Here is a 27,680-nt window from a genome sequence, read left to right as displayed (position 1 = left end):
ACCACTACCTCTACAATACACTGCATTGATCACCCTCACCTCCGCCTACTGAACTTGCATTTCAGGGCTCTGCCAGTTAACCCACGATCTGGCCTCCTGAACACGTAGATTTCCCAACTCCCCTTTCAAGGCCCTGATCTCAAATCAACCCAGTGAAACGTTCCCGGCCCCATGTACCTGTTCTATTGTAGCACATTCAAGCTAGGTACAGCTATTGAGCTAATCTGAAGCTTGAAGCAATTGATCTCATCACAGATACATTGCTTTAGGTTTAGGGTTAGTGCCATGTTAACCCCAATTTTTTTTTTATAACATATTCCAAGTTCCAGGTCATTTTGCATTTAATATTGTATTGTTGTGTTGGCATGTGGCCAAGTGGTTAAGGCGTTTGTCTAGTGATCTGAAGGTCACTAGTTCGAGCCTTGGCTGAGGCTTGTGTGTGTGTCCTTGAGCAAGGCACTTAACCACACATGGCTCTGTGACGACACCAGCGCCAAGCTGTATGGGTCCTAATGCCCTTCCCTTGACCAACATTGGTGGCGTGGAGAGGGGAGACTTGCAGCTTGGGCAACTGCCAGTCTTCCATACTACCCCCAGGCTTGCGCCCTGGAAACTTTCCAAGGTGCAAATCCATGGTCTATCAAGACTAACGGAGGCCTACACGATTGTATTGTAATTCAATATGCAGCTCATCCCAGCAAGTTTCCAAAATCTGAAGAGTGTCAGCTGAAGGGAAAATAAAATGTTTTTTCTTTTTCTTTTATTTTGCTCTCTTCCTGAAGCTGCACTCTTTCTTTCCCCCATGGAATGCAGTCTACTGGCTCACGATGGGCACTGGGAACCCTAACGTATTGACAGTGACAACTACAAACAAATGAGCAGGAATCACTACGGATGTGAGGAGCAGGAATCACTATGGATGTAAGGGGCAGGAATCACTACGGATGTGAGGAGCAGGAATCACTATGGATGTGAGGAGCAGGAATCACTACGGATGTAAAGGGCAGGAATCACTACGGATGTGAGGAGCAGGAATCACTATGGAAGTGAGGGGCAGGAATCACTACGGATGTAAAGGGCAGGAATCACTACGGATGTAAGGGGCAGGAATCACTACGGATGTAAGGGGCAGGAATCACTACGGATGTAAGGGGCAGGAATCATTATGGATGTAAAGGGCAGGAATACCGGCAGCTAATATTCTGCACAACTCCACAGATCCACTTCCCTGGCCAAAAGCACCAGAGCTTAATATCTTCACATCAATTTCTCCATTGCACATCTATAAGCTTATCAAAAGACACTGTGAAACTGAAAACTTCCTTTATAAAATAAGTTCCTATCACAAGTTATTTTATAAAGCTAAAATAAAGAAAAACAGAAACTGCTTCAGTATAATTATGTAGTAAGTATTAAACTGAATGGTTTCTAAGGTTGTCATAGCCTGGAGTGGTAGTGGGGATAAGCTCCCACTACCTATAAAGTGCTCCAAATGCCCTGCATCTCTAACAGCCTCTGACAACCAAGTCCGACTCTTGGCCTTCACATGTGGCTTAGCTACTACAGTGCCGGAGAAACTGACAAGAGAAGGGGCAAAGGCAGACTACTGGTGCCTCAAATCAAGATGGTTCAGGCAGGTGGGGCTTGTCAGCCTTGGACAGCAGCCCACCTAGGAGAAGGAGAACGTTGATTTTAAATCTCTGCTGCCTTGTGGCCATACCCACCCATGGGAAGGCTTCGGGAGTAAAACCCCGAGGAAGAAATCTGGAGCCGGGGTCCCTAAGGCAGTTTGATGTTGTTTACAACTTCACTCTGGCAACCTCTGTGACGACACTGGTGCCAGGCTGTATCAGCGCTTGCCCTTCCCTTGGACTACATCAGTGATGTGGAGAGGGGGTCGCCGCATGGGCAGACAACAGCCGGTTCCTCAAATCTTCCCGCCCTGGAGAGGACACAATCCACCAGAGGCACAAACCCATGATCCCCTGGGATCAGCGGCCGTCTACTACTATTAAACTAAATTACAGAAATCAAGTAATCAAGCGTTTATTACTCTGAATTTGAAGTGCTTGAAAATGTAACATTTGTAATAAGCTTTGTTACCTACCAGGTCATGAGACACAAACACAGACTGGCAGATGAGGGGAGCACTCATGTCAAAGAATTTCAGCCATTTGTTTACTTCCTCATCACTGTTCAGAGGACTGGGAGAAAAGTCAGGCTGGAAAAGAGAAAAAAAAATATCAAGGACTTCAAATACTTAAACCAAAAAAATACCAGTTATAGCAACAGAGGTATTTTTAATGATACTGTATCATATTACATTTGTGCACCCATCTTTTGTTTTAGAGAATGAATTGCCAGCTACTCAAGATAAAACAAATGATCGGATTCCTTGCAAAAGTGGCTCCAAACAGTGGAGAAGCTTGCCATCTCTTGGGCACTGAGCGGTAATTCAAACCCTGGGAGTAACCTTCTGAGGTCACAATATGGTGCAGCTCACCGAGCTGAATTATATCATCGTGACGTCAACCTTACATTGATAATACCAGCTCACAGATAAAGTACATTTTTCCTCCTGTCAATGGTTTTATCACGGAGCTTGGGAACAACCTAATCAACAAAGGTTAGGCAATTTCTTGGCAGCGTGGATAACCTTCTCCTAATTAGGCACGTGGTTCACAATGGTTCCGAAGTTGAGGAGCCCCACCTTAGACATAAGCCCCACCAACGCAGTGCATCTATTTATCAGAACCTCAAGGAAATGGAAATGTTTAATTTGCACACTCCCTTTAGAGTTGGTTTCCTGTTCCCCATCTAGACTTAGTTCCAAGAAGTGGATTACTTCTTTAGTTTATTCAGCTGGAGGCAAAGACCAAAAGACATAGGAGCAGAATTAAGCCATTTGGCCCGAGTCTGCTCCAACATTCCATCATGGTTGATTTATTATCCTTCTCAACCCCGTTTTTCTGCCTTCTCCCCGTAACCTTTGATGCCCTCACTAAGCAAGAACATATCAGCCCTCCACTTTAAATACACCCAATGACTTGGCCTCCACAGCTGTCTGTGGCAATGAATTCCACAGATTCACCACTCTCTGGCTAAAGAAATTCCTCTTCATCTCTGTTCTAAAGGGATGTCCTTCTATTGGTGGCAATACCATTATTTATTTGCTATCCTGGAGTGGTGTGAACCGAGGAGGTAGTTTAAGAATCTGAAGTCACATTTAGCCCAGACCAAGTAGGAATGGCAGATTTTCTGCCCCGTAGAACATTAATAAAACAGTCAATTTTAATTTTCTTCCTATACTTTCATGGTCACCATTAATGGTTCAAAAATGTTTTTCCTTTTTTTTTTCCATTACTTGAATTTTCATTCCACTACTGTCGTGGTGGGATTCGAACTCAAGTTTCCAAAAATCAATAGTCTGGAGTCCTCTGGCAACTACTCCAATAATGCAGCCACTGTGCTCTTGCACTGATCAATTGCATGCTGCTTGCTTTGTATCCTTATCAAAACAAGCAGCATACTAAATGATTGATTACTAAATTTTATATTCCATCTTTAGATCTAAATACAAACAGCATCTCAAGTGGCTCCGGTTGCATGCAAAAATCCACTTGTTAAAGTTGGCACATAAATTGGGTGAAAATTCTCCTCACTACCTTGGCTTCTGAGATCCTTCTAAAGATCCCCCCTGTTATTTGGCACTGAGGAATGCATGATCCCAAAGATGCATGATACCTTTGAGTAAGGTTTTTCCCAAAAGCCCATTGAAATGCTGTTAGTTCTGGACCTTTAAAGGTAGACTGAGTCCTCCGATAAATAATGCTTCTGATTATTCCTGGAGTTCACCAAAAATGAACACCCATTGCAAAGAAAATCACTGTTAATTACCTTGACTTAAAGCTGGCCAGAATTGTCTTCTGAATTAAAGAAAAACGTCCTTTGCTGTTCTGGGTAAATGCTGAATTCAAAGGTTATTGGCAAGTCAGAGTGATGGACCGATTTTATGGTGAGTGGAATCAGATCAGGGCACTGACCTATGAGGGATACTGCTAGCCATCGCTGTCATTTGTTCTCAACACCTGAGATTGCACACACTTAAAGCTTGCTCATCAAGAGAACAGGGGCTTGTTTGTTTTTGAAGAAAACTAACAGAAGTCATCACACGTGGACGCCACAAACAACAACCTGGCTTGTTCCACCCAATCTAAAAATATTGTCAAACATGGAGCCCTTCTGATGAAGCAGTACTGATGAGATTGTTCAGCTATGTATTCAAAGATACAACCAGGAGCCCAAGAAATCTGCTGCTTCTGAGAAATTCCCACCACTTGTTTCATTGGCACCAGCTTAAACCCCACTTGTCTTCAAGTGTCTGACAGCATGTTGGGAAGTATAAAGCAAAGGAGTGGTGGGAAGGGGGCCTGGTGTCAAAACAGCTCCAAGTTATACATAGAGACAGAAATCCAGAACCTTAGTAACCCCAGGCAGTTACCTTACTAGTAACCTTAGTAACTCTACACTCAAACCAGCAAAATCTAGACAGCAAGTTGTTGGAACTGCTGCGTCTATGCACAACTACATATCAATGAAATAAATCAATGCATGCAGGGGGATGGGTAGAGGGGGGGGAGAGAGGGGGGATAATGAATCAATACGTAGTGCTAAGGGAGGGGTGACATTGCTCTATAAGAGATAGATCCATACATTACATTTCTTTCCCCTTTATGCAACATAAACTGTGTATTTACAAGACATTCAATCTCACTTTCAGAAACCCATATTCCAAATAAACATGCTTTCACAATAACAGTCCATAACTAACTTCACAGTCCTAAAGGTTCAGTCACTTGGGTGGGGTTCTGTTTCTTTTAGGATAACACCTCTGGACCTGTGGCATGGCATCAGGTTTGGCAGGTGTTTTATCAACGATAATGTTCTCATAGTGCCTCTGGACCTCTGTGATGGCATCAGGTTTGGCAAGTGTCTTGTCTAAGACAAAGTTCTTGGTTTCCAGTGTCATGTTACTGTCAGTGACATCATCACTGTGAGGCAAGTCCAGTGACTGTAATGTGTTCATCTTGTTGGATGTAGTTGACTCAGCTGTGTTCTTCCGTCAATCATCCAGTATCTGGTCCACATGTCATCCCCATGTCTGATCTCTAACATCCACTGCGTAACATCAGTGGTCCATTTCTTGTAGGTATTCTACCGGATGTCCATTTGTCTTTTTGGTAATCACGCGCTAGGACTTCCTGTCCCATCTCGAAGCTCCTTGCTGCTTCACTTGGCAACTGGTTGAACTGTTTATTCTGTACTTCCCTCCGGAAGCCTGGATTCAGGAGATCAATGCGAGATCTCAGATTCCTGCTCATGAACAGCATTGCAGGTGTTTGGTTTGTCATTGCAAGAACAGAGTTCCGATACACAAAAAGGAAGTTGTCCACCTTCTGCTGTAGAGAAATGTACTCCTTGTCCATCACTTTAATGGATTTCTTGAAGGTTTGGACAAACCTTTCAGCTAACCCATTCGTTGCTGGGTGGTGAAGAGCTGACTTGAAATGTCTGATGCCATTTTTCTTCATGAACAGTTGGAATTCTTCTTTTGTGTATTGTGGTTCGTTGTCACTCACAATTTGTTCTGGTAAGCCATTTCTGGCAAAGATAGTCTTTGCTAAGGTGGTTGATTTCATTGGTATAACCTATGGCCACTTAGAATGAGCATCCACAGCAATCAGAAACATGGAGTCCATGAATGGCCCAGCAAAGTTAATATGTACTCTTTATCATACTCTTTAACAGTGCCTGTGGCTGTGCATTTTGAACTTTTTGGCATCCTGAACAGCTTTAGGCCAAGTTTTCAATCTGTTTATCTGTTCCCGGCCACCACACATAGCTCTTGGTGAGACTCTTCATCTTGACTGTACCCTGGTGTCCTTTACACAGATTTTCTAACACTCTAGTGCACAGTTTAGAGGGAAGCACAACACAGGATCCACACATTAGGGTTCTTTGACATACCAACAATTGGTCTCGTCTCACTGAGAACTCTGGAAACACAGTGTTACCATGAGCTGGCCATCCTTGCATGGTGATTTCACAGACTTTTGACAATGTCGAGTCATTCCTTGTTTCCCTTTCCATTTCAGAATTTGTTACCAGCAACTGGTCCACCAATGTAGTGTGGAACAATTCTGCTGGGTCACGGTATGAAGACTTTTTTTCTTCAGTTATTAATAGTGGAAGACGTGATAAGTCATTGACGTTTCTGTGTTATTTTGTGCCCTTGAACTCTTGTGTCATAAGTGTGGGCTCCTAGGAACAGTGCCCAATATTGTTACTGGGTAGCAGTCCACTGGAACTCCTTTCCTGAGATTGAAAATGGACACAAAGGTCTGGGAATCTGCCATTAGTGTAAACTTTTGCCCATAGAGATAGTGATGGAACTGTTTATTCCCTGTATTAGGCCTAGGGCCTCTCGGTTGACCTGTGTGTAGTAGCATTCTGCGCTCGTCAGTGATCCTGAAGTAAATGCAATTGGGCATTCAGATCCATCTTTCATAGTGTGTGACAAAATGGCTCCAATACCATATGGGTATGCATCGCACGCCAGTCTGACAGGCAGGGATGGGTCACAACAGATGAGCAGTTCATCTGATGTTATTAGTCTCTTTGTTTCCTTGAAAGCTCTTTCACATCTTTCTGACCATTTGCACTTTGCTCCTGTCTGTAACAGTGCATTCAATGGGTGCAGCAGTGTAGCAATGTTTGGGAGAAACTGGCAGTAGTAGTTTACAAGGTCCAAGTATGATCTGAGTTGTAGCACATTTTCTGGTTTGGGTGCCTGTAGCTCTGCTTCAATCTTCTCTTGTGACTTATGTAACCCAGGCTTGTCAATAACATGTCCACAATAGGAGATTTTATTCTTGAAAAACTCACATTTCTCTCTCTTTGCACACAGACCATACTCACTCAGCCTGGTAAGCACTCTACCAAGGTTCTGGAGGTGCTCTTTGTCATTTTTGCCAGTCACAATGATGTCATCAAGGTAACATTGTGTTCCTGGGATATATTGGAGCACTTGGCAAAGAGCAATGGACCAAATTGCTGGAGCTGATGCCATGCCAAAGACAAGACGATTATACTGGAACAGTCCCTTGTGAGTGTTGATTGAGAGGAACTTCCTACTTGACTCCTCTATCTCCATTTGCAGATAGGCTTGTGACATGTTAATCTTTGAAAACCTCTTCCCTCCTGCCTAAGATGCAAAAGCGTCTTCTATTTTTGGCAGAAGATTCTACACCGGGTTGACAGCCACCTAGGAATCCTCACATACGCAAACAGCTCCAGCCTTCCCTTTCTTGATCATCGGGACAATGTACTTGGCCCAATCACTCCACTCAACCTTGAAGAGAATTCCAGATGCCTCCAAGCTCTGCAGTTTAGCATCCACTTTAGCGTAAGGCACTGGGCACGCTTTCTGGAATCTTGATGATGCTGTTTCATCCAGTTTAATTCTGGTCTCATGCCTTCGAGTGTACCAATCCCCTTCTCAAACACCTTCTCATTAGCAATAAGCATCTATGCCATTCTCTGGTTCTTGCTACCATTTGGGCTGCCGTTGCCCATTGACGTCACACTGAGAGCTTGGACTGAGTGCCAGTCCTAGTTGGATTTTTCTCAACCATTCACGTCCAAAGCTGGCCCTCCACTTTTCAATACATGAAGCTCTAACTGTTGAGCTTGGCCTCCATACATCACAACCTCTGTAATTATGGACAAGTCTGACCTTATATCCATCTCCATTTTCAGTTTTCACCAAACATATCTGTTGTGATCCAGATGATTTTATGATCTGCTTCATTTATACAATGCAGTTCTAGGCATGACAGTTCACCATTGTCAGACTCTGTGTTGTCTGATTCTGTTTTACATTCGGTAAGTTTAGGCATTTACTTATTTTGTGTTTGAGACTTTTCACTCGGTTGTATTTTTTGTCTGCCTTGCACACTCTCTCTACGTGACCTCGTCTGTGACACTTTCTGCAGACTTTCTTTGAACCAAGTCATTTGCATCATGGGAGAATTTGCCACATCAATAACATTCTTGGCTTTTTGCACAATTCAGAAACATTTTGTGCATTTCATATTCTAACCTCCTTTTCTGTAGTTCTGCCACATCCTGTGCTGCAGCCTCTAATGATATTGCAATTAAGTCTCTTTCGAATAGTAGCCTCTTTTGAGTGCTTCGACTATGCATGCCACATAAAAGCCTGTCCCTGAATGCATCAGAAGTCACAGTACTGGGAAAGTTTGCACAGATCTGCAGTGTATTCAGAAAGGTTTTCATCTTTTGACTGGTTCAGTTTGTAAAATCTAAATCTCTCAGCTATTACCAGCAGTTTAGGGCTCAAGTGATTTGATTTTGTAAAACTACATCTTGTTTGTTGGCTTTGCAGGGGTTTCCAGGTGGTGTAAGAGACTGTACATTCCTGCACCCATTAAGCTAAGAAGTGCCGGGGCTTTCTTTAACTCCTCCACATTGTTTGCGTTACAATAAGGTTCCACCCTCTCAATATACAACTACAGCCTTCAGTGGTTGGCATCCATCTGTCTCGAAGGACAATGGGTGATGATGATCATAATCACAAACCTGGGTGGAAGCTATGGAGATCCTGAGATGCCCAGTCATCAAGATCCCTCTCTTGACCTCACCAGTGTAGTCCAAAGGAAAGCTTATGAAGCAATATGTTTGGCTCCAGCTTGGCTGCTGGAAGGATGTTCGAAGACATCCAGCCGCCTTAGAGGCTCCATTCCGGATTTGCTGTCTGAGTTTACTCCTCTAGCCTTCGTCTCCCCCGAGGCTGCCCACAAGGCAGTGGGGCTACTTACCCATAGCTGGGTATCTGGTTCACGAGCACCAGGGTGTGTCCGCACACTGGCAGGCCTGCGTGCTACGTATGCAGGGGCCAGACCTCCCCATCCTCTGAAGTTCAGCCTGAGTCCGAAAAGAGTTCAGTTTCCATGTGTCGCCAGCGAGGAGGCACTATATGAGGCTTGCTGTTGGTGAGGCTACGTACTGGTAGGGAGAGACATGCACACTCAGCTCTCCTTTTCGCAAGTCTGCTCGCCAGCAGCGGAAGCTGAAAGTGAGAGCGACAAGCACTACCCACTACACGCAGCATAACAACCATGAGCCCTATCAAACTGGTCAACTTTCCGAACTGAAACTGTCACCACATTTTCACTTCAAATTCAGCACATTTTTTCACTGTTACTCACGTGTCCTTCGGCTTTCTCGTGCTGTTTAACACTCGCCGTTTCATCCCGTCACTGTCGGTACAGGTCGCAATATTCTCTGACATTCAGGTTCGTACTCATTGCCAATTTGTTGTGACTGTACACAACTACTTAACAATTAAATAAAGGCACACACTCCGGAGATGGTTTTAGCTGGTGTATTCACATTGCAATGAGAGTGAGAGAGAGAGAGAGTGAGAGAGCAAACAGTGTGCATGTGTAGACAAGAGAGCAATACGTAATGCTGAGGGGAGGTCATTGTTCTAAAAGAAATAGCTCCATACATTACATGAACAATGGTTCAGATCCTCAGGGATGAATTTGTTTCTTTAATTCATGTCAATAGCCAAAGACCAGAGCTTCGATCTCTCACAGAGTGAGAAACAGAAATAGAGAATGCTGTAAATACTCAGTAGGTCAGGCAGCTTCTGTGATGAGGGGAAACAGAGTTAATGTTTCAGTTTGATAAACTTCCATCAAAATTGAGGGAAATTACAAATTAAAATTTATTTTAAAAGGAAGACAGTGAAGTGAATATCAGGACATGGAGAGCAAGAGAGAATGAATGACATGGGTGGTAGGAGCTACATGAAAGCAGAGAAGGAGAGTGAAATATAAAAACATTAACAAAGCAATACAAAACACTGCAAGTGGTGGAAATCTAGAAGAAAAACAAAACAGAAACTGGAATTATTCAGCAGATCAAGCAAAATCGGTGCAGAGAAAAATAGTTTACACTTCAGGACTGTGACTTTTCATCAGCAGTGAAATGTAAGATGGTTGGAAGGTGCACAGAAAGGGAAGGGGGTGCAAAGAGAAGCAAGAGAGGTGATTGACATGAATGCATCAAAGACAAAAAGTTGAAGGTTTAAGATGACGAAAAGCCAGGGGAGGTGCAAATGCAAAATAATTATCTAAAATTGCCAAAGGAATGTTGAAATTCTGAACTAAAAACTGTGCTGGAAATGCTCAGTACCCAAAATTTCTGAACTCACTTTCCAATTCAGATGATACCCCTAGTCAGAAAGTAGTCCTGATGGATAGAAACTAAGACTCCCTATTCAGAAGAAAAACTATCAATGGGATATATATAACTTCATCTAAATCTGGATATTCGTAAACAATGGTGAGCTCCTATGCATGTTGAATATTCAAGGTGACTATTAAATCAATCTTTACAACATTTACAAGCAATTTAGTGGTTGTAAAATATTATCTTAGAGATAAGCCGTATAAATTATATATGACTCCCTTTGAGAAGATACCACTTTCATTTAAATTAGTAATAAGTAAGTGCTTGAATGAGAGGAATCTTGAAACGTGATCAGAAGCTTGTGTATACATATGATTATGTTATGATCGGAATATTTAACAACAAACCAGGAGAACGTTTCACTGCTGGGTCCATGTTGGTTCCCAGGGGAGCAAACCCATTTATCCTATTCTTCCTGTACCCCCATGCCTTGAGCCTAACACAAGCCCTCTAATTCTGATTTTTTTTTTGGCATTTATCTACAAAAAAGAATACTTTACATTGGATGATTAAACTACCAGAACATCTTTAGGATACGAGAAGAAACTACAGCCAGAGGAAGCATTGAACCACATATAGTTAAATGCTCCTTTCTCTAAGTAGCTTGTGTCTACTTTTCCATTAAGCATTCTGCGCATGAATGGGAAAATGTGTGGCGTTCTTATCCCCTCCCAACCTTTCCATACATATCTTCAGTAGACACAACATGTGCTGGTACTTACCATAACATGAATCTTGGCCTTTCCCTTCTGAATGAGGAAAGCCCCTCCCATTGCTACAGGTTTATCTCCAAAATGTTTTGCAAGTGCTTCTCTCATGCAGCTTACGAAGTTACTTTGTCCTGTTCTTCTACAGCTCCTTACTTCCACAACCTAATCAACAACAACATCAAACCACAAGTCAAAAATCAATCTGAAGAATCTGTGTAAATCCATTATAAACCCACTAATGTAATGTAAATACATACACTGAAATTGCACTTAACAAAATTAACCACAATTGTATAATCAATTTCTTATTAAATCATGCTGTGTGATTTCAAGCTACCATGAGAATTTATTAATACACCAACTTGATCACTATATATTTGCAAATTAAGACATAAAGTTTGACAAAAATAAACATTAAAATACTCATGAGTAAACCTTTCTCGGGCTTCCAGCCAGGTACAGATATTAATTTTAATCAACGTTTCAATGACAGACTCTGCCATCTCCATCAGGGTTGATGCCTGGACATATCTAGTCCGGTGGTATTTACAATGCTTATAAAAAGTATTCACCCTCCTTGGAAGTTTTCAAGCCAAGGACCGCTTGGTGAAGGAAGCCATTGAAATAAAACTAGAGGAAAAGAATTATAATGAAGACAAAGGTCTCGCTCTAAGAACTGGAATTCAATTGTAAACAAGGTGGGCCAGCAGAAACCTGATTGGATGACAATAAACCAGTCAGGAGGGATGGACGATAGGGTTAGAAATACCATCGGACTAGACATGCCCTGGCATCAACCCTGATGTAGATGGCAGAGTTTGTCATTGAAATGTCGATTAAAATCAATACCTGTACCCAGCTGGAAGCCCAAGAAGAGTTTATTTGTTGTATTTGCTGAGAAAGCACTAGACCCTACAGAATACACATTAAAATTATTGTCCAGTGGAGGATACAGATTAAGATAAGAATATTAATGGAAAAGTCTGCAACAATACTATATTTCCATATTCATGATATTTTGGCATGAATGAGTTATTGATGCCCTCCTAGCTGCCAGTTGGTAGGGCAAACAAATCTGACCCAGTTTTATTTTTAATTGACAATGACCCAGCTCAGAACCTTACATCATTCTGATCTTTGAACAGATCATTAGCCACTTCCTTTCCCATTTCAAAGATGAATTCCATGTCTGAGAAACATTTTAAGACCACATCCATTTCTGTCTTTTGAATCTAGCCCCATTACTGATGGAGAATTAAAATTCAAAGTAATTAAGTAAATATAAAATTAAATCTAGTAACCATGAAATCACTGCATGGTCAAAGAGGAAATAACACATCTAGATTATCAGTCTCCTTCATGGAAAGAAATCTGATGATGTGGTCTACAGAAAACTCCAAACTCATCAGTGAACTGCCTCCTTTGTGCAGGGTTAATAAATCCTACTATTGTCAGTTGGGTCCAGATCCCAAGAGAAAAATAAAGGAGAGAGTTTTAATATGTTAAAGACTCATGAACATGGAATGTACAATCATATAGGTAATATATGGAGTTATGTTTCACTCACCTTTCCAGGTTTCCCTTCACTGATGTACAAATTAGCCAGTAATGCAAAATCGCAGGTCTTACACTTTTCCCCATATTTCTCCAGGATAAATCCACCTGTGGCTGGGTTTATTTTGGCACTGTAACTGTGATTTACGTCAGGTTTCCCATTTCCTTTAGTGAAGACATTAGGCATAAGCTAAAGCAAAACACAAAAAAAAATGTACACATATTTATACAGAACATCTTACATAGAGCGCTGTTTAGCGGAACTCCAAATGTACTGTTACATTTACTGTAAACTATACTGCAGTTTTCAATTAAAACACAGTAAATTAGTCATTTAGGAAAAGTAAATCCATGTAGGTCCCACTTTCGATATTGTTGTCACAGATGAAGTCTCGGAAACGTTTGGATTCAAATACTGCTCTCAACCTAGTGTCAGAAAAAACATTCCGCCTGTATTACAAAAAAACAGGATATTGATCAATTAACTTAGAATTTTTATTTATGAAATATGTGCTTTTTTCACAGCACAAAGCTCCAACACATTGTGCTAAGCTAATAGGGACTTATCCAAAAAGACTGGCCATAATAGCAGCAAGAGGTAGTTCAACTAAGTATTGAGCTAAGGGGATGAATACTTTTGAACTGCTGACATTTCCATTTTTGTATTTTTAGATTTTCGTGCTCAACAATTTTCCCCGTTTTTTGGGCTCTGCAGTGAAGAAGGAGCATGTTTTTCACAAATAAAAACTCTCATTATATTGTTCAAAATCTCTGGTTTTAATAGTCATTTATGTGAACAAAGGGTTGGGGGCTGAATAATTTTACAAGGTCCTGTATATGAAGGCAACTTTATAAATATCAATTTTAACGACTTTGAAGTTAACAAATGATTCTTCAGTCAAACACCAATGATTTCATAAGACTACAAGACATTGAAGCAGAATTAGGCCAACTGGCCCATCAAGTCTGCTCCACCATTCAATATTTTTTTTCTCCTCCTCAACCCCAGTTCCCGGCCTTCTCCCCGTAACCTTTGATGCCATGTCCAATCACGAACCTATCAATCTCTGCCTTACATACACCCAACGACCCGGCCTCCCCAGCTGCATGCGGCATCAAATTCCACCACCCTTTGACTAAAGAAATTTCTCCACATCTCTGTTTTGAAAGGGTGCCCCTCTATCCTGAGGTTGTGCCATCTTGTCCAAGACTCTCCCATCAAGGGAAACATCCTTTCCACATCTACTCTGTATTGGCCTTTCAACATTCAAAAGGTTTCAATGAGATCCGGGGATCCCATTCTTCTGAATTCCAGCGGGTACAGACCCAGTGCCATCAAACATTCCTCGTATGATAACCCTTTCATTCCTGGAATCATCCTTGTGAACCTCCTCTGGACCATCTCCAATGCCAGCACACCTTTTCTAAGATGAGAGGCCTAAAACTTTTCACAATACCCAAGGTGAGGCCTCACCAGTGCCTTATAAAGCCACAGCATCACATCCTTGCTCTTGTATTCTCAACTTCTTGAAATTAATGCTAACGTGGCATTTGACTTCCTCACCACTGACTCAACCTGCAAGTTAACCTTTAGGGTGTTCTGCACAAGGACTCCCAAGCCCCTCTGCATCTCAGATTTTTGGATTTTCTCCCCGTTTAGAAAATAGTTTGCACATTTATTTCTACTACCAAAGTGCACAACCATGCATTTTCCAACATTTCAAGTAAAATAGGCAGCGATAAACATCCACGGGTGTTAATAATGATCATAATCAGGTCCATGGCACAGAAACACATGACACAATATAATTATCTACCATGTCACTAGACCATTAAATCAATAAGAAATCACACAATAACTTGGAGACTAAAGTGACCTGCTTTACTGTTCTCTATTCTTTAAGGTGATGTTCTTGTTACATAAGGATACTGTATGCAGTTTCTAAACACATTCAGGAGCAGTGTTAGTGAATTGTACCTCTGCATTCACACCAACAGCTTTAAACGATGTTGCAGCAGCTCCGAGAATGAAGGCACCTGGCAGTTCCACTTGCTCAGCGACAGTACTGAGATTATAGATCTGCAAACAGAAACAAAACCACATTGGTGTCCTTTTTATTACATCATATCTCCCGTGATGGCTGGATCAAAGAACTGCAGGTGCTGGAAATGCAAAACAAAACTAGAAAACGCTGTTACAAGTAAACTGCACTGCAAGGTTTTCAATGAAAACAGAGTAAGTAGAGTAAATTAAATGAGTGGTGAAAAAAGAATGAAAAGAACAGAGGGAATAAACCAGAGTATATACAGGCCGGCATGAGAGCATCCTTCAAGAGGGTGAATCCAGAGAGAGCATCCGGCCCAGAAGTGCTACTTTGCCGAGTACTAAATACCAGAGCTGACCAACAGGTTGGAGTGCTCTCTGAGATCTTTAGCCTCTCACTTCAGCGATGCTTCAAGCAGGCTTCAATTATATCAGTACCTCACAGGAACATCAAGTCAAGTCAAGTCACTTTTTATTGACATTTCGACCATAACTGCTGGTACAGTGCATAGTAAAAATGAGACTACATTTTTCAGGACCATGGTGTTACATGACACAGTACAAAAACGACACTGAACTACGTAAAAAACAGCACAGAAAAAAACTACACTGGACTACAGACCTACCCAGGATTGCGTAAAGTGCACAAACAGTGCAGACATTACAATAAATAATAAACAAGACAATAGGGCAGTAGGCTCTGGGTATTGAGAAGTCTGATAACATGGTAGCCTGCCTCAACAACTATCGTCCAGTAGCACTTACATCCACTGTGATGAAGTGCTTTGACAGGCTGGTAATGAAACGTATCAACTCCTGCCCAAGAGGCAACTTGGATCCGCTCTAAATTGCCTACTGTCTCAATAGGTCAAGCAGACACCATTTCATTGGCTCTTCACTCAGTCCTGGAACATCTGGACAGCAAAGATGCATACATCTGGATGTTCTTCATTGACTATATCTCAGCATTCAATACCATCATCCTCTCAAGACTAATCAATAAGCTTCAAGACCTTGGCCTCAATAACTCCTTCTGCAACTATATACTTGATTTCCTCACTTGTAAACCCCAGTCTGTACGAATTGGCAACAACGTCTCATCCACAATCTCCCTCAGCACAGGTGCACCACAAGCCTGTGCGCTTAGCCCCCTGCTCTACCTGTTTTGAGCACAGTTCCAATGCCATATTTAAATTTGTTGAAGACACCAGTGGTATAGATCAAATCAAAGGGTGATAAATCAGCACATAGGAGGGAGATTGAAAATCTGGCTGAGTGGTGCCACAACAACAACCCCTCTCTCAATGTCAACAACCTTGGAGATATTATTGACTCCAAGAGGAGGAATCCAGAGGTCCATGAGTCAGTTCTCAATGGGAGGGGGGAAGAGAGGGGAAAATCACCGATTAAGAGGGTCAACAACTTTAAATCCCCCATTGTTATCATTTCAGAGGATGTGTCCTGGATCTAGCATGCAAGTGCCATTTCAAAGAAAGCTCAGCAGCACCTCTACTTTCTCAGAAGTTTGCAAAGATTCGGTATGACATCTAAGATTCTGACAGACTTCTATAGATGCGTGGTAGAGAGCATACTCACTAGTTGCATCACAGCCTGGTATGGAAATATCCATGCGTTTGAACAGAAAACCCTACAAAAGCAGTGAACGTGGCCCACCCCACCATTAAGCACATCTACACGGAGCACTGTCGCAGAAAAGCAGCATCCATTATCAAGAACCCCACCATCCAGGCCATGCATGGTTCTGGAGGACCGGAAGGTTGCAAATGTCATTCTGCTGTTTAAGAAGCGGACAAGGAAGCAAAAAGGAAATTATAGACCTGTTAGCTTGACATCGGTGGTTGGGAAGTTGTTGGATTCGATTGTCAAGGATGAGGTTACCGAGTACCTGGAGGCATATGACAAGATAGGCAGAAGTCAGCATGGTTTCCTTAAAGGAAAATCCTGCCTGACAAGCCAAGTGCAATTTTTTGAGGAAATTATAAGTAGGCTAGACAAGGGAGATGCAGTGGATGTTGTGTATTTGGATTTTTAGAAAGCCTTTGACAAGGTGCTGCACATGAGGCTGCTAAACAAGATAAGAGCACATGGAATTACTGGAAAGTTACATACGTGGATAGAGCGTTGGCTGATTGGCAGGAAACAGAGAGTGGGAATAAAGGGATTCCATTCTGGTTGGCTGCCGGTTACCAATGGTGTTCCACAGGGGTCCGTGTTGGGGCCGCTTCCTTTTACGCTGTGTATCAACGATTTGGATTATGGAATAGAGGACTTTGTGGCTGAGTTTGCTGATGATACAAAGATAGGTGGAGGGGCCAGTAGTGCTGAGGAAACAGAGAGTTTGCAGAGAGACTTGGATAGATTGGGGGAATGGGCAAAGAAGTGGCAAACGAATTACATTGTCGGAAAGTCACAAGGTCATGCACTTTGGTAGAAGAAATAAATGGCAGACTATTATTTAAATGTGGAGAGAACTCAAAGTTCTGAGATGCAACGGGACTTGGGAGTCCTCGTGCAGGATACCCTTAAGGTTAACCTCCAGGTTGAGTCGGTGGTGAAGAAGGCGAATGCAATGTTGGCATTCATTTCTAGAGGAATAGAGTATAAGAGCAGGGATGTGATGTTGAGGCTCTATAAGGCACTGGTAAGACCTCACTTGGAGTACTGTGTGCAGTTTTGGGCTCCTTATTTAAGAAAGTATGTGCTGACGTTGGAGAGGGTTCAGAGAAGATTCACTAGAATGATTCTGGGAATGAGAGGGTTAACATTTGACCGCTCTTGGACTGTACTCCTTAGAGTTTAGAAGAATGGGGGAGGGCCTCATAGAAACATTTTGAATGTTGAAAGGCATGGACAGAGTGGATGTGGCAAAGTTGTTTCCCATGGTGGGGGAGTCTAGTATGAGAGGGCATGACTTAAGGATTGAAGGACGCCCATTCAGAACAGAGATGCGAAGAAATTTTTTTTAGCCAGAGGGTGGTGAATCTGTGGAATTTGTTGCCACGGGCGGCAGTGGAGGCCAAGTCATTGGGTGTACTTAAGGCAGAGATTGATAGGTATCTGAGTAGCCAGGGCATCAAAGGTTATGGTGAGGAGGCGGGGGAATGGGACTAAAGGGGAGATTGGATCAGCTCATGATAAAATGGTGGAGCAGACTCGATGGCTGACTTCTGCTCCTTTGTCTTATGGTCTTACTTCACTCACCCCATCACTGAACTGTTCCTACAACCTAGGGACTCACCTTCAAGGACTCTTCACCTCGTTATTTATTTATTGATGATTATTACTACTTCCTTTTATCCCCACTTTCATTTTTTTACTTGCACAGTTTGCTGGATTTTTTTTCCTGCACATTGGTTGTTCTGTCCTGATGTGTGCTGTTGATTCTATTGAGTATCTTGTATTTACTGTGAATGCCCACAAGAAAAGGAATCTCAGGGTTGTATATGGTGACATATACAGTATGGACTTAGTAATAAATTTACTTTGAACTTGAACACTGAGTTATCAAGGTAATGATTACTTTAAAAATACAGCAGTCCGAGCCAATAAATATATCGTTGGACAGTGGGAGGAAATCCACAGAGTCACAGGGGGAACATAAAAACTGCTTACAGGCAGCGGCAGGAATAGAACCCAGGTTGCTGCGACTGTAGAGCACTGTGCTATCGTGTCGAGTCAAGACAGAGACGACAGAATGGGGAATAGGGCAGAGAATTAAAATGGCACGTGACTGGGAGGTCAGGGTCCCTCTTGTGGAGTGAAAGGATGTATTTTGCAAACACTGCACTTGGACACCACATCAAGAGCAGCAAGTGCAGTATGACACACTGGAAGAAGTGAAGTGAAACACTGCTTCACCAGAAAGGACCGTTTGGGCCATTGTTCCCTCTGCGCTGAGCAAGTGCACGGCCACGCAGTAACTGAAATGCTCCCACACACCTATCCTTTGTTGCCGCATAGCTGGATTATTCTTTTATATAGTATTTTATTAAAGTGCTGCACAGTTTACAGGCCATACAAAAATTTTCTACTCAGAGCAATGGTTGGTCCATACACCTGTAAAAAAAAAAGAGGGAATGTTGTTTTGGTTGCCAGGATGGTGGGAAAGGAAGAGTTAAAAGGACAGATATTACATCTCTCATCATTCCACGAGGACACACCTTGAACAGTGGAGTGATTGGCCCAGATGGAAGAGCGTTGCATAACAGTGAGCCGCAAAGGGAATGGTCCTTTCAGGACATTGCATTGGGAAGGACTGCTCCACTGTAACAGCAAGTTAAAGGATGCACATTTTATGATACGGGGAGCACTGTTCTATCTGAAGTGCAGATTCATCTCCCTTACACCAACCAAACTATGGCAACTGATAGATGATCTTGTGGTCACTTTTAACATAGTATAGTAAATGCAGAAAAGTTCTTCAAACTGAACTCACAAAACAATTTCATGGTTGAGAGTAGGAAATCTTTTCTGTTCACCCACTCAGTCACAGCTAGAATGGTTGCTTCTATAAATCAAGCTGACATATGAATGAATTAAGAGCTAAGTGTATATTTTAATAGGGCACTATAGATTTTGAAAATACATTAACTAAAATGCCTTTCTAATCTTGTACCTAGGTGGCAGGGTGGAGATATGTCTCTTCCAAAGGTAATGTAAGGTGCTCCTTCCCTCCACTAGCCTGCAGGTCACCCTTGGGCAAGGTGGAGCACCTGCAGAGCCCCGCCCCAACCCCGATCAAGGTCACATGAAGCCCTGAAAACAGGCGGTGTATGATCATGAGAGCAGCTGGTGCATATCACAAGTCCTGGATATGTGACCACCGACGCCAGGCAGACAATCTCTGAAGAGTATTGATAATGGCTGGGGCCAGCCATCCTGTAAAGACACTGCCCAGAAGGCGGCAATGGCAAAATACTTCTGCAGAAAAATTTGCCAAAAACAGTCATGGTAGTGGAAAAACCATGATCGCCCACGTCATACAACACGGCACAAAACAAATTAAGGAATCTTGTACCCTTTGTGAGGACTCTCAGAACAATAGTTAGAAGAATAGGTCACAAAATGTCAAAGTCTGACCAAGCTGAAACCATTCGCACCTTATCAGTTTGTGGAAGGGGTAAAAGGTAAGGAACTCCACCCACGTCTGCTATTCTGGGTTTCCCACATAGACCTGCAAAATAAAAATACATTATAAAAATCGTTCAGTTCCAAAAAATTCAGTAGATTAAATAATCCTTAATATGAATGCAATGCTAATTCACAACCTTCAAGAAAAGTTACACAGATAATTTTGCAGGCCAGGCAGCATCTATAGGAAGAAGTACAATTGACGTTTCGAAACGTCGACTGTACTTCTTCCTATAGATGCTGCCTGACCTGTTGCGTTCCACCAGCATTTTGAGTGTGTCACTTGAATTTCCAACATCAGCAGACTTCTGCATGTTGACGGATAATTTTGTGTAGCACGAAATCTATTTTGTAAAAGGGTGCAAGAAATCAGCTCAAAGCAGTATTGGCCACTGAACTTTCTACTGACTTCAGTGAAACCAGCAATGAGGACATATTTAATACAAAACTAAGAATAATTTCTTCACCAGAGTTTGAAGCTCTATTTTCATTAAATTCTTTAGAAAGAAGCACCACTGTAAGTGCTAAGTGATCTTCTCCACCGGTTTTATTCTCTACCATTATCCATTCATTCAATATAAATCTATAGTTCATTCACTGCTTTATATTAGCACTAACCACTGTGTGTCACCCTTTCGAATGTTCTCCTTAATCTAACAGCCTACTTATTTCTTTGGTCATTGTCAAAAGCACACAACTATCGCTTTTTCATTTCCCCTTTGCTTGATGGAGTGCATTTCATTTTTCAAGCTTATTTTAAAGAACTCTTCTTCGAGTAAATCCAGATTCTACTTCATCCTCTCCCATTTACACTTCCTCCAGACTTACATTTGTTATTTATTAAACCCTTTAGCACGCTTTCAACTCTAACTCCACATGTCCATTCAATTCCCCCTTCCCTCCCTCAACCTTTCTCTGCAGCTTAAGAATCCCTACCTTTTCACGTCTAATGAAAAGTCAAACTGAAATGTTAACTTTCTCTTTTCATAGCGAAAGAGTGCTGTAGTATTTAAGGCCTTTTAAAATCGATTTATTTACACAGTATGCAAAAACTAACAGACAAGCATTCAACATATTGAAGGGTACGTGTTGCTTTCTGTGAGTGAACATTACATTATTTTCAGAAACATGATTCTTACAATTTTATTTTAAATCAATACATCACCAGGCATTCAGGCACTGCAAATGTGCAGTAGACTATCGAATAACAGAGTAGAATATAAATTACTGTTATGAAATATAAACTGCTGGAAAGTGTGTGTGTGTGTGTGTGTGTGTGTGTGTGTGTGTGTGTGTGTGTGTGTGTGTGTGTGTGTGTGTGTGTGTGTGTGTGTGTGTGTGTGTGTGTGTGTGTGTCTCTCTCTCTCTCTCTCTCTCTCTCCCATTCCCCCCTGCCTCCCACCCTCCCTCTCTCTCTCCCCTTCCTTCCTTCCCTCCCTCCCTTACTTGGAGGAACTCAGCAGCATCTATGGAAATGAACAAACAGTTGACATTTCAGGCTGAGACCCTTCTTCAGGACTGGAAAGAAAGGGGTGAGACACCAGAATAAAAAGGTGGGGGGAGGGAAAGGAGGATAGCCAGAAGGTGATAGGTGAAGCCAAGTGGGTGGGAAAGGTAAAGGGCTGGAGTTGAAGGAATCTGATAGGAGAGGAGAGTGGACAATAAGAGAAAGAAAAGGAGGAGGGGACCCAAAGGGAGGTGATAGGCAGGTGAGAAGAGGTAAGAGGCCAGAGAGGGAAACAGAAAAATAGGGGAGGCGAAGGGATTTTTTTTTTAAACTGAAGGAGAATCAATATTCATGTTATCAGGTTAGAGGCTACCCAGACAGAATATAAGGCGTGGCATCAGTTTGGCACAAGAGAAGGCCATGGACCGATATGTCAGAACAGGAATGGGAATCGCAATTAAAATGTGGTGGTGCTCGATGAAGCAGTCCTCCAAATTACAATGGGTCTCACCAATGTAGACGAGGCCCCATTGCGAGCACCGGACACAACAGATAACCCCAGCAGATCCACAGGTGAAATGTTGCCTCACCTGGAAGAACTGTTTCTTAATGGAGGTGAGAAAGGAAGTGCATGGGCAAGTGTAGCACCTTGGCCACTTGCAGGAACAAGTGCCTGGAGGGAGGTTAGTAGAGCGAGATGAATGGAGAAGGAATCCATGGAGGGAGTGATCCCTATGCAAAGCGGGGTGGGGGGTTGGGGAGTAAAGTTATGTTCAGTGGCGGAATCCCTTTGGAGAGGGTGGAAATTGCAGAGGATGATGTGTTGGATGTGGAGTCTCATGGGGTGGTAGGTAAGGACAAGAGGAACTCTATCACTGTTAAGACAGCAAGAAGATGTCATTTAAAGTAAAATTGGATAGGTATATGGACAGGAAAGGAATGGAGGGTTATGGGCTGAGTGCGGGCCAGTGGGACTAGGTGAGTGTTAGTATCAGCACGGACTAGAAGGGCCGAGATGGCCTGTTTCTGTGCTGTAATTTTTATATGGTTATAAGATGGGATGAGAGCAGATGTTTGGGAAATGGGGGAGATGCTGATGAGGGTAGCATCAATGTGGAGGAAGGGAAACCCCATTCTTTGAAGGAGGAAGCCATCTCTGATGTCCTGGAAAGCCACAACCTGGGGATAGATGTGGAGGAGACAAAGGAACTGAGAAAAGGGAAGAGCATTTTTACAGCAGACAGAGTGGGAAGAGGTATAGTCAAGATAGCCGTGGAAATCGGTAGGTTTATAGAAGATATCAGTTGACAGTTTGTCTCAAAGATGGAGACAGAGAAATTGAGAAAGGGGAGGGAGGTGTCAGAGATGGACAAAGTGAATTTAAGGGCAGGGTGGAAGTTGGAGGCAAAGTTGATATAATTGATGAGCTCATCATGAGTGCATGAAGCAGCATCAATGCAGTCTCCAATGTAGCAGAGAAAGAGCTGGAGACCATTACCAGGCACGGCTTGGAACATTGACTGTTCTACGTAGCCTACAAAAATACAGGCATAGCTGGGGCCCACGCAGGTGCCCATGACTGCCCCTCGAGTCTGGAGAAAGTGGGAGGAGCCAAAGGAAAAACTGTTGAGACGAGGACCAGTTCTGCCAGCAGGAGAAGGGTGCTGGTAAATGTCATGAGAAATAATATCCATTATTTCCCCTCAGACCTGCTCTGCCTTTCAATGTGATCTTAGCTGATCACTTACCTCAACACAGCTTTCCTGCACTAACTCTATACCTTGATTGCCTTAATATCCAAAAACCTACCTCCACTTTAATATATTGAGCCTCATAGCCACCCTCCTGTTAAACCAGGGGTTCCCAAACTGGGGTCACGGGCCCCTTGCTTAATGATATTGGTCCGTGGCATAAAAAAGATTGGGAACCCTTGTGTTAAAGGAATACAAATATTGTCTCATCCCTTCATTCAGACTCCAAGCGTCTGCTTAATCTCTTCTCCTTCTACATACTGTACCCTCCCTGTAACATCCCATCCCCATCACCCTATCCCAGTATCTGTTCTGGAAAACATCGATAACAGGAATATCCTTTGGAAGTGTAACCAGATCTTTCGACTATATCCCAGATAAGAGTTTTGCCTGGGAACTACATGACAGTTTTATTCTTGCATTCAAATCTTCTGGCAAGAAATTATTTGAATCCACATTCTATATAAAATATGAGAAAATTACACCCCGTGGAGAGGATGTTCTTATAGTGGGAGAATATAGGACCAGAGGGTGCAGCCTCAGAATAGAAGTATGTCCCTTTAGAACAAAGCTGAGGAGGAGTTTCTTCAGCCAGAGGCTGGTAAATCTGTGGAATTCATTGTTACAGACGCCTATGGAGGCCAAGTAATTGTGTATATTTAAAGAAGGGGTTGACAGAATCTCGATTAGTCACGGTGTCAAAGGTTACAGGGGAGAAGGCAGAAGAAGGGGGTTGAGAGGGGCAATAAACCAGCCGTGATGAAATGGCAGAGTAGACTTGATGGGCCAAATGGCCTAATTCTTCTCCTACGTTCCAAATAAAATGTGATTGTCAAGGCGACCTGCAAATAACCTTGGAGGGTGGGGGGGGGGGGGGGGAAGAAACACAAGAGAAATTCTCTTACATGTTAAAAATGCAATTTTGACGAAGTTTCTCTTTCAGATTGACTACTGTTACAATAGAAATAAGTGGAAATCACACCATTACTTCTCTGCAGCTACTTTAAAATCTGGCACAATCTCTACAGTACTCAAGAGCTAATCCTACACAATCAAGAAAGCTAAAAACTGCCTTTATTTTCTGGGGAGGCTGAAGAGAGCTGGACTATTCATGTCTATATTCACATTCTTCTACAGATGCACAGTAAAGAGTATCATAACATGTCGCATCACGGGACGGAAAACGCACTGCATTGGGCAGGAAAGTTTCAAAGTAAATTTATTATCGAAGTACCTACTGTATACATTACCACATACAACCGAGATTCATTTTCTTGTTCTACAAATAGTTTGACTGCCCAGCGCATCACCTGCACTAGCCTACCGCCATCAAGGACATATATATAGCAAGACGCTCGAAAAACATCATGAAGGATCCCGCCCACCCTGCTCATGGACTGTTTGCCACACTCCCATAAGGGAGGGGGCTGCGTAGCATCCATGCCAGGACCACCAGACTCAAAAACAGTTATATTCCCCAAGCAGTAAGGCACCTCCACACATTAACCCACCCTTCCACAACCCCCACCACCACTACTTTATCATTTCTTGTCAATCACCTCACATTGATATTCCTGTGCCTAGTGTCACTTTATGGAATTAGGGTTCAAACTATACTTACTATCTGGGTCAGTGTGTGAAACATACACAGTGGTTGTTCTATCAGTTGTAGGGCCGGCTAGCCAGTAGTTTGAGATTTGCACGGTGGAGTTAAAAGTTAAGAGATTTAGTAATATAAAATAGCACAGGTAGTGTGACACTAGTACAGCTTTGGACATTCCGGATGTCATTTCCGGTGCCATTCTCTAATGAGTCTCTGTGTGTCCTCCCCGTGGAATGCGAGGGTTTTCCTCTGGTCCTCCAGTTTCCTCCCACAGTCCAAAGACGTACCAGTTAGGTTAATACGTCTTTGTAAACGGTCCCTTGATTAGGTTAGGGTGTGTCGGGTTTGTCGAGGGCTACTAGATGGCATGGCCTGAAGGGGGCCAGAGGGAGCTGTTTCACTAAACAAACAAACAAACATAATCAGTACTTAACCTGCTGCAGCAAAGCTGAAGGGCTCCTGTGTAAGATCAGGGCAGTCCACCACCGATACCTGAACCTCTGCAAAGTTCTTCTTCAACCCATCTTGCAGCACTGAAAGAGAAGGAGCAGATTTTAAAAGGCATTTTATTCCCTCAAAGTTCAGCATGGACTAGATGGGCCAAAGAGCTTGTTTCTGCACTGTAGTAATCTAGACTCAAAGTTCAAAGTAAGTTTATTATCAAAGTATGTCAACATATATAAACTCTGAGATTCACTTTCTTGCAAAAATTACAAGAAACACAATAGAATCAATGAAAGACCACACCCAATAGGGCGGACAGCAACTAATGTGCAAAAAAAACAAACTGTAAATTAAAAAAAAGAAAAGAGAAATAACAACAACAATAAATAAGCAATAAATATCGAGAACATGAGATGCAGAGTCCTTCAAAAATGAGACCAGTTCAGTGGTGGGGCAAGTGAGGTTATCCCCTCCAGTTCAAGAGCCAGATGGATGAGGAATAATAACTGTTCCTGAACCTGGTGTTGTGAGACCTGAAGGTCCTGTAGCTTCTCCCTGACGGCAGTCGTGAGAAGAGAAATGGCCTGGATGGTGGGGTTCTTGATGATGGATGCTGCTTTTCTGCGGCAGCGCTCCGTGTAGATGTGCTCAATAGTGGAGAGGGATTTACCCTCTGTACTGGGCCGTATCCATGACTTTTCGTAGGCTCTTCCGTACAAGGTGCTTCCATACCAGGCTGCGATGCAACCAGTCAATATACTCTCCGCCACGCATCTACAGAAGCTTATCAAAGTTTTAGGTGGCACACCGAATCTCCGCAAACTTCTGAAAAAGTAGAGGCGCTGCCGTGCTTTCTCTGTAGTGACACTTGCGTGCTGGGCCTGGGACAGATCCTTTGAAATGATGCCCTCTCCACCTCTGGTCCCCAATGGGGACTGCATAGTGGACCTCCAGTTTACTCCTCCTGCAGTCAATAATCATCTCTTTGGTCTTGCTGACATTGAGAGAGAGGCTGGTGTTGTAGCACCACTCAGACAGATTTTGAATCTACCTCCCACCTGTTGATTTGTTACCACCATTGATTCGGCCAACAACAGTGGTATCGTCAGCAAACTTACATATGGCATCAGAGTTGTGCTTAGCCTCACAGTCGTAAGTATAAAACCAGTAGAGTAGGGTACTAAGCACACAGGCTTGTGGTGCCCCTGTGCTGAGGAAGACTGTGGATGAGATGTTGTTGCAGACTGACTGAGGTCTGCAAGTAAGGAAATCAAGGATCCAATTGCACAAGGAGATATTGAGGCCAAGGACTCAAAGCTTATTGATTAGCTTTAAATATTGAATACCGAGCTGTAGTCAGTGAAGAGGATCCTGATGTACCCATCTTTCCTGTCTAAATGTTCCAGGGTTGATTGAAGAGCCAATGAAATAGCATCTACTGTTGACCTGTTATGACAGTAGGCAAACTGCAGTTGATCCAAGTTGCTTCTAATGGCAGGAGTTGATACATTTCAAGACCAACCTCTCAAAGCACTTCACAGTGGATGTAAGTAATGCTGGATGATAGTCATCGAAGCAGGTCATCATGCTCTACTTAGGCACAGGTATATTTGAAGCAGGGAGGTACCTCAGACTATCAAAGCGAGAGGTTAAAGATGTTGGTGAATACTCCAGCCAGTTAATCAGCACAGGTCATTAGTATTCAGCTACGTCTGTGGTTTCACCCTCCTGAAGTCTCAAAGACTGACATCATAGGGTCATCAGGAGCTGTGGCAGTTCATGAAGATGCTTCCACGTTTTTATGGTCAAAGTGAGCATAAAAAGAACCTACGACCCTATAACCTTTCCACTGTATTTGCATTGCGTCATTCCAGTTTAAAAACACATCTCAATACTCATTTCTTGTTGTCAATTCCATTGTTCTCTACTGAAAGTTAAATTCTTGTGACGCAATTCACTAGAGGACCCTGCTTGAGAACTGATCATTTATGTATGTACTTTAATAATGTTTGCAGCTCAAGTTTGGTCAATTGTGTGGGGCATCACTGTTGAATCCACATCAACCCAACCCACCATTTACCACAAGGAACTGTAGGAAGGGTAAACAATCTGTTTTGCCAATTCCAACCAATTTTCCCTGTTACAATCTAGTGGGATGAGGTCAATTTTGGAGTCCTACCATTGTGCCAATAGGATTATCAAACTCAGCACGGATGACAGATCAAGCAAAAACTCTATGGTCATTAGATTATCTAGATTAGAGGATCGTAGAGTAATACAGAACTGAATCAGGGGTTTCCGCCCAACTTAGAAGGGTAGGAGGGGTCCTTTGCTGCTTCCTAGAGGTAAAGCTAGAGTTGAGGGAGGAGTTTGCATGATGGACAGGGCAGTATTTGCAACTCTCCTATTTCTTGCAGTCATGAACAGAGCTGTTGCCCTAGCAACGCTGCGATGCATCCAGATAGGATGCATTCTATGGTGTATCTATAAAATATTGGTAAGAGTCTTTGAGGACATATTTATTTCCCTTAGCCTTCTCGAACAGAGGTGATTGTGTGCTTTCTTGACCATAGCATCCGCATGGTTGAACCAGGACGATTTGTTGGTGTTATTTACACAGAGGAATTTGAAGCTCTCA

The 27,680-nt window shown here is 42.7% G+C and overlaps 1 protein-coding gene across 2 annotated transcripts in view; it reads right to left on the bottom strand.

The window, feature by feature from the left end:
* The window catches only part of c8h11orf54 (chromosome 8 C11orf54 homolog), a 37,169-nt gene that overhangs the window by 4,715 nt on the left and 4,774 nt on the right, over nt 1-27,680 (bottom strand). For both annotated transcript variants that reach the window (XM_073053557.1, XM_073053556.1), the window contains exons 2-7: nt 25,033-25,131; nt 19,767-19,840; nt 14,581-14,682; nt 12,616-12,792; nt 11,061-11,210; nt 2,108-2,221 (exon numbers count right to left, since the gene is read on the bottom strand). In XM_073053557.1, coding sequence (XP_072909658.1) covers nt 2,108-2,221; nt 11,061-11,210; nt 12,616-12,792; nt 14,581-14,682; nt 19,767-19,840; nt 25,033-25,131 — 716 coding nt within the window. The remainder of the gene's footprint in view (nt 1-2,107; nt 2,222-11,060; nt 11,211-12,615; nt 12,793-14,580; nt 14,683-19,766; nt 19,841-25,032; nt 25,132-27,680) is intronic.

Source organism: Hemitrygon akajei, chromosome 8 (assembly GCF_048418815.1).
Source record: "Hemitrygon akajei chromosome 8, sHemAka1.3, whole genome shotgun sequence".
In the NCBI taxonomy this organism is placed as follows: Eukaryota; Metazoa; Chordata; class Chondrichthyes; order Myliobatiformes; family Dasyatidae; genus Hemitrygon; species Hemitrygon akajei.
The sequence above is the reverse complement of the archived record's forward strand: the minus strand, read 5'-3'. Positions and strand labels throughout refer to the sequence as shown.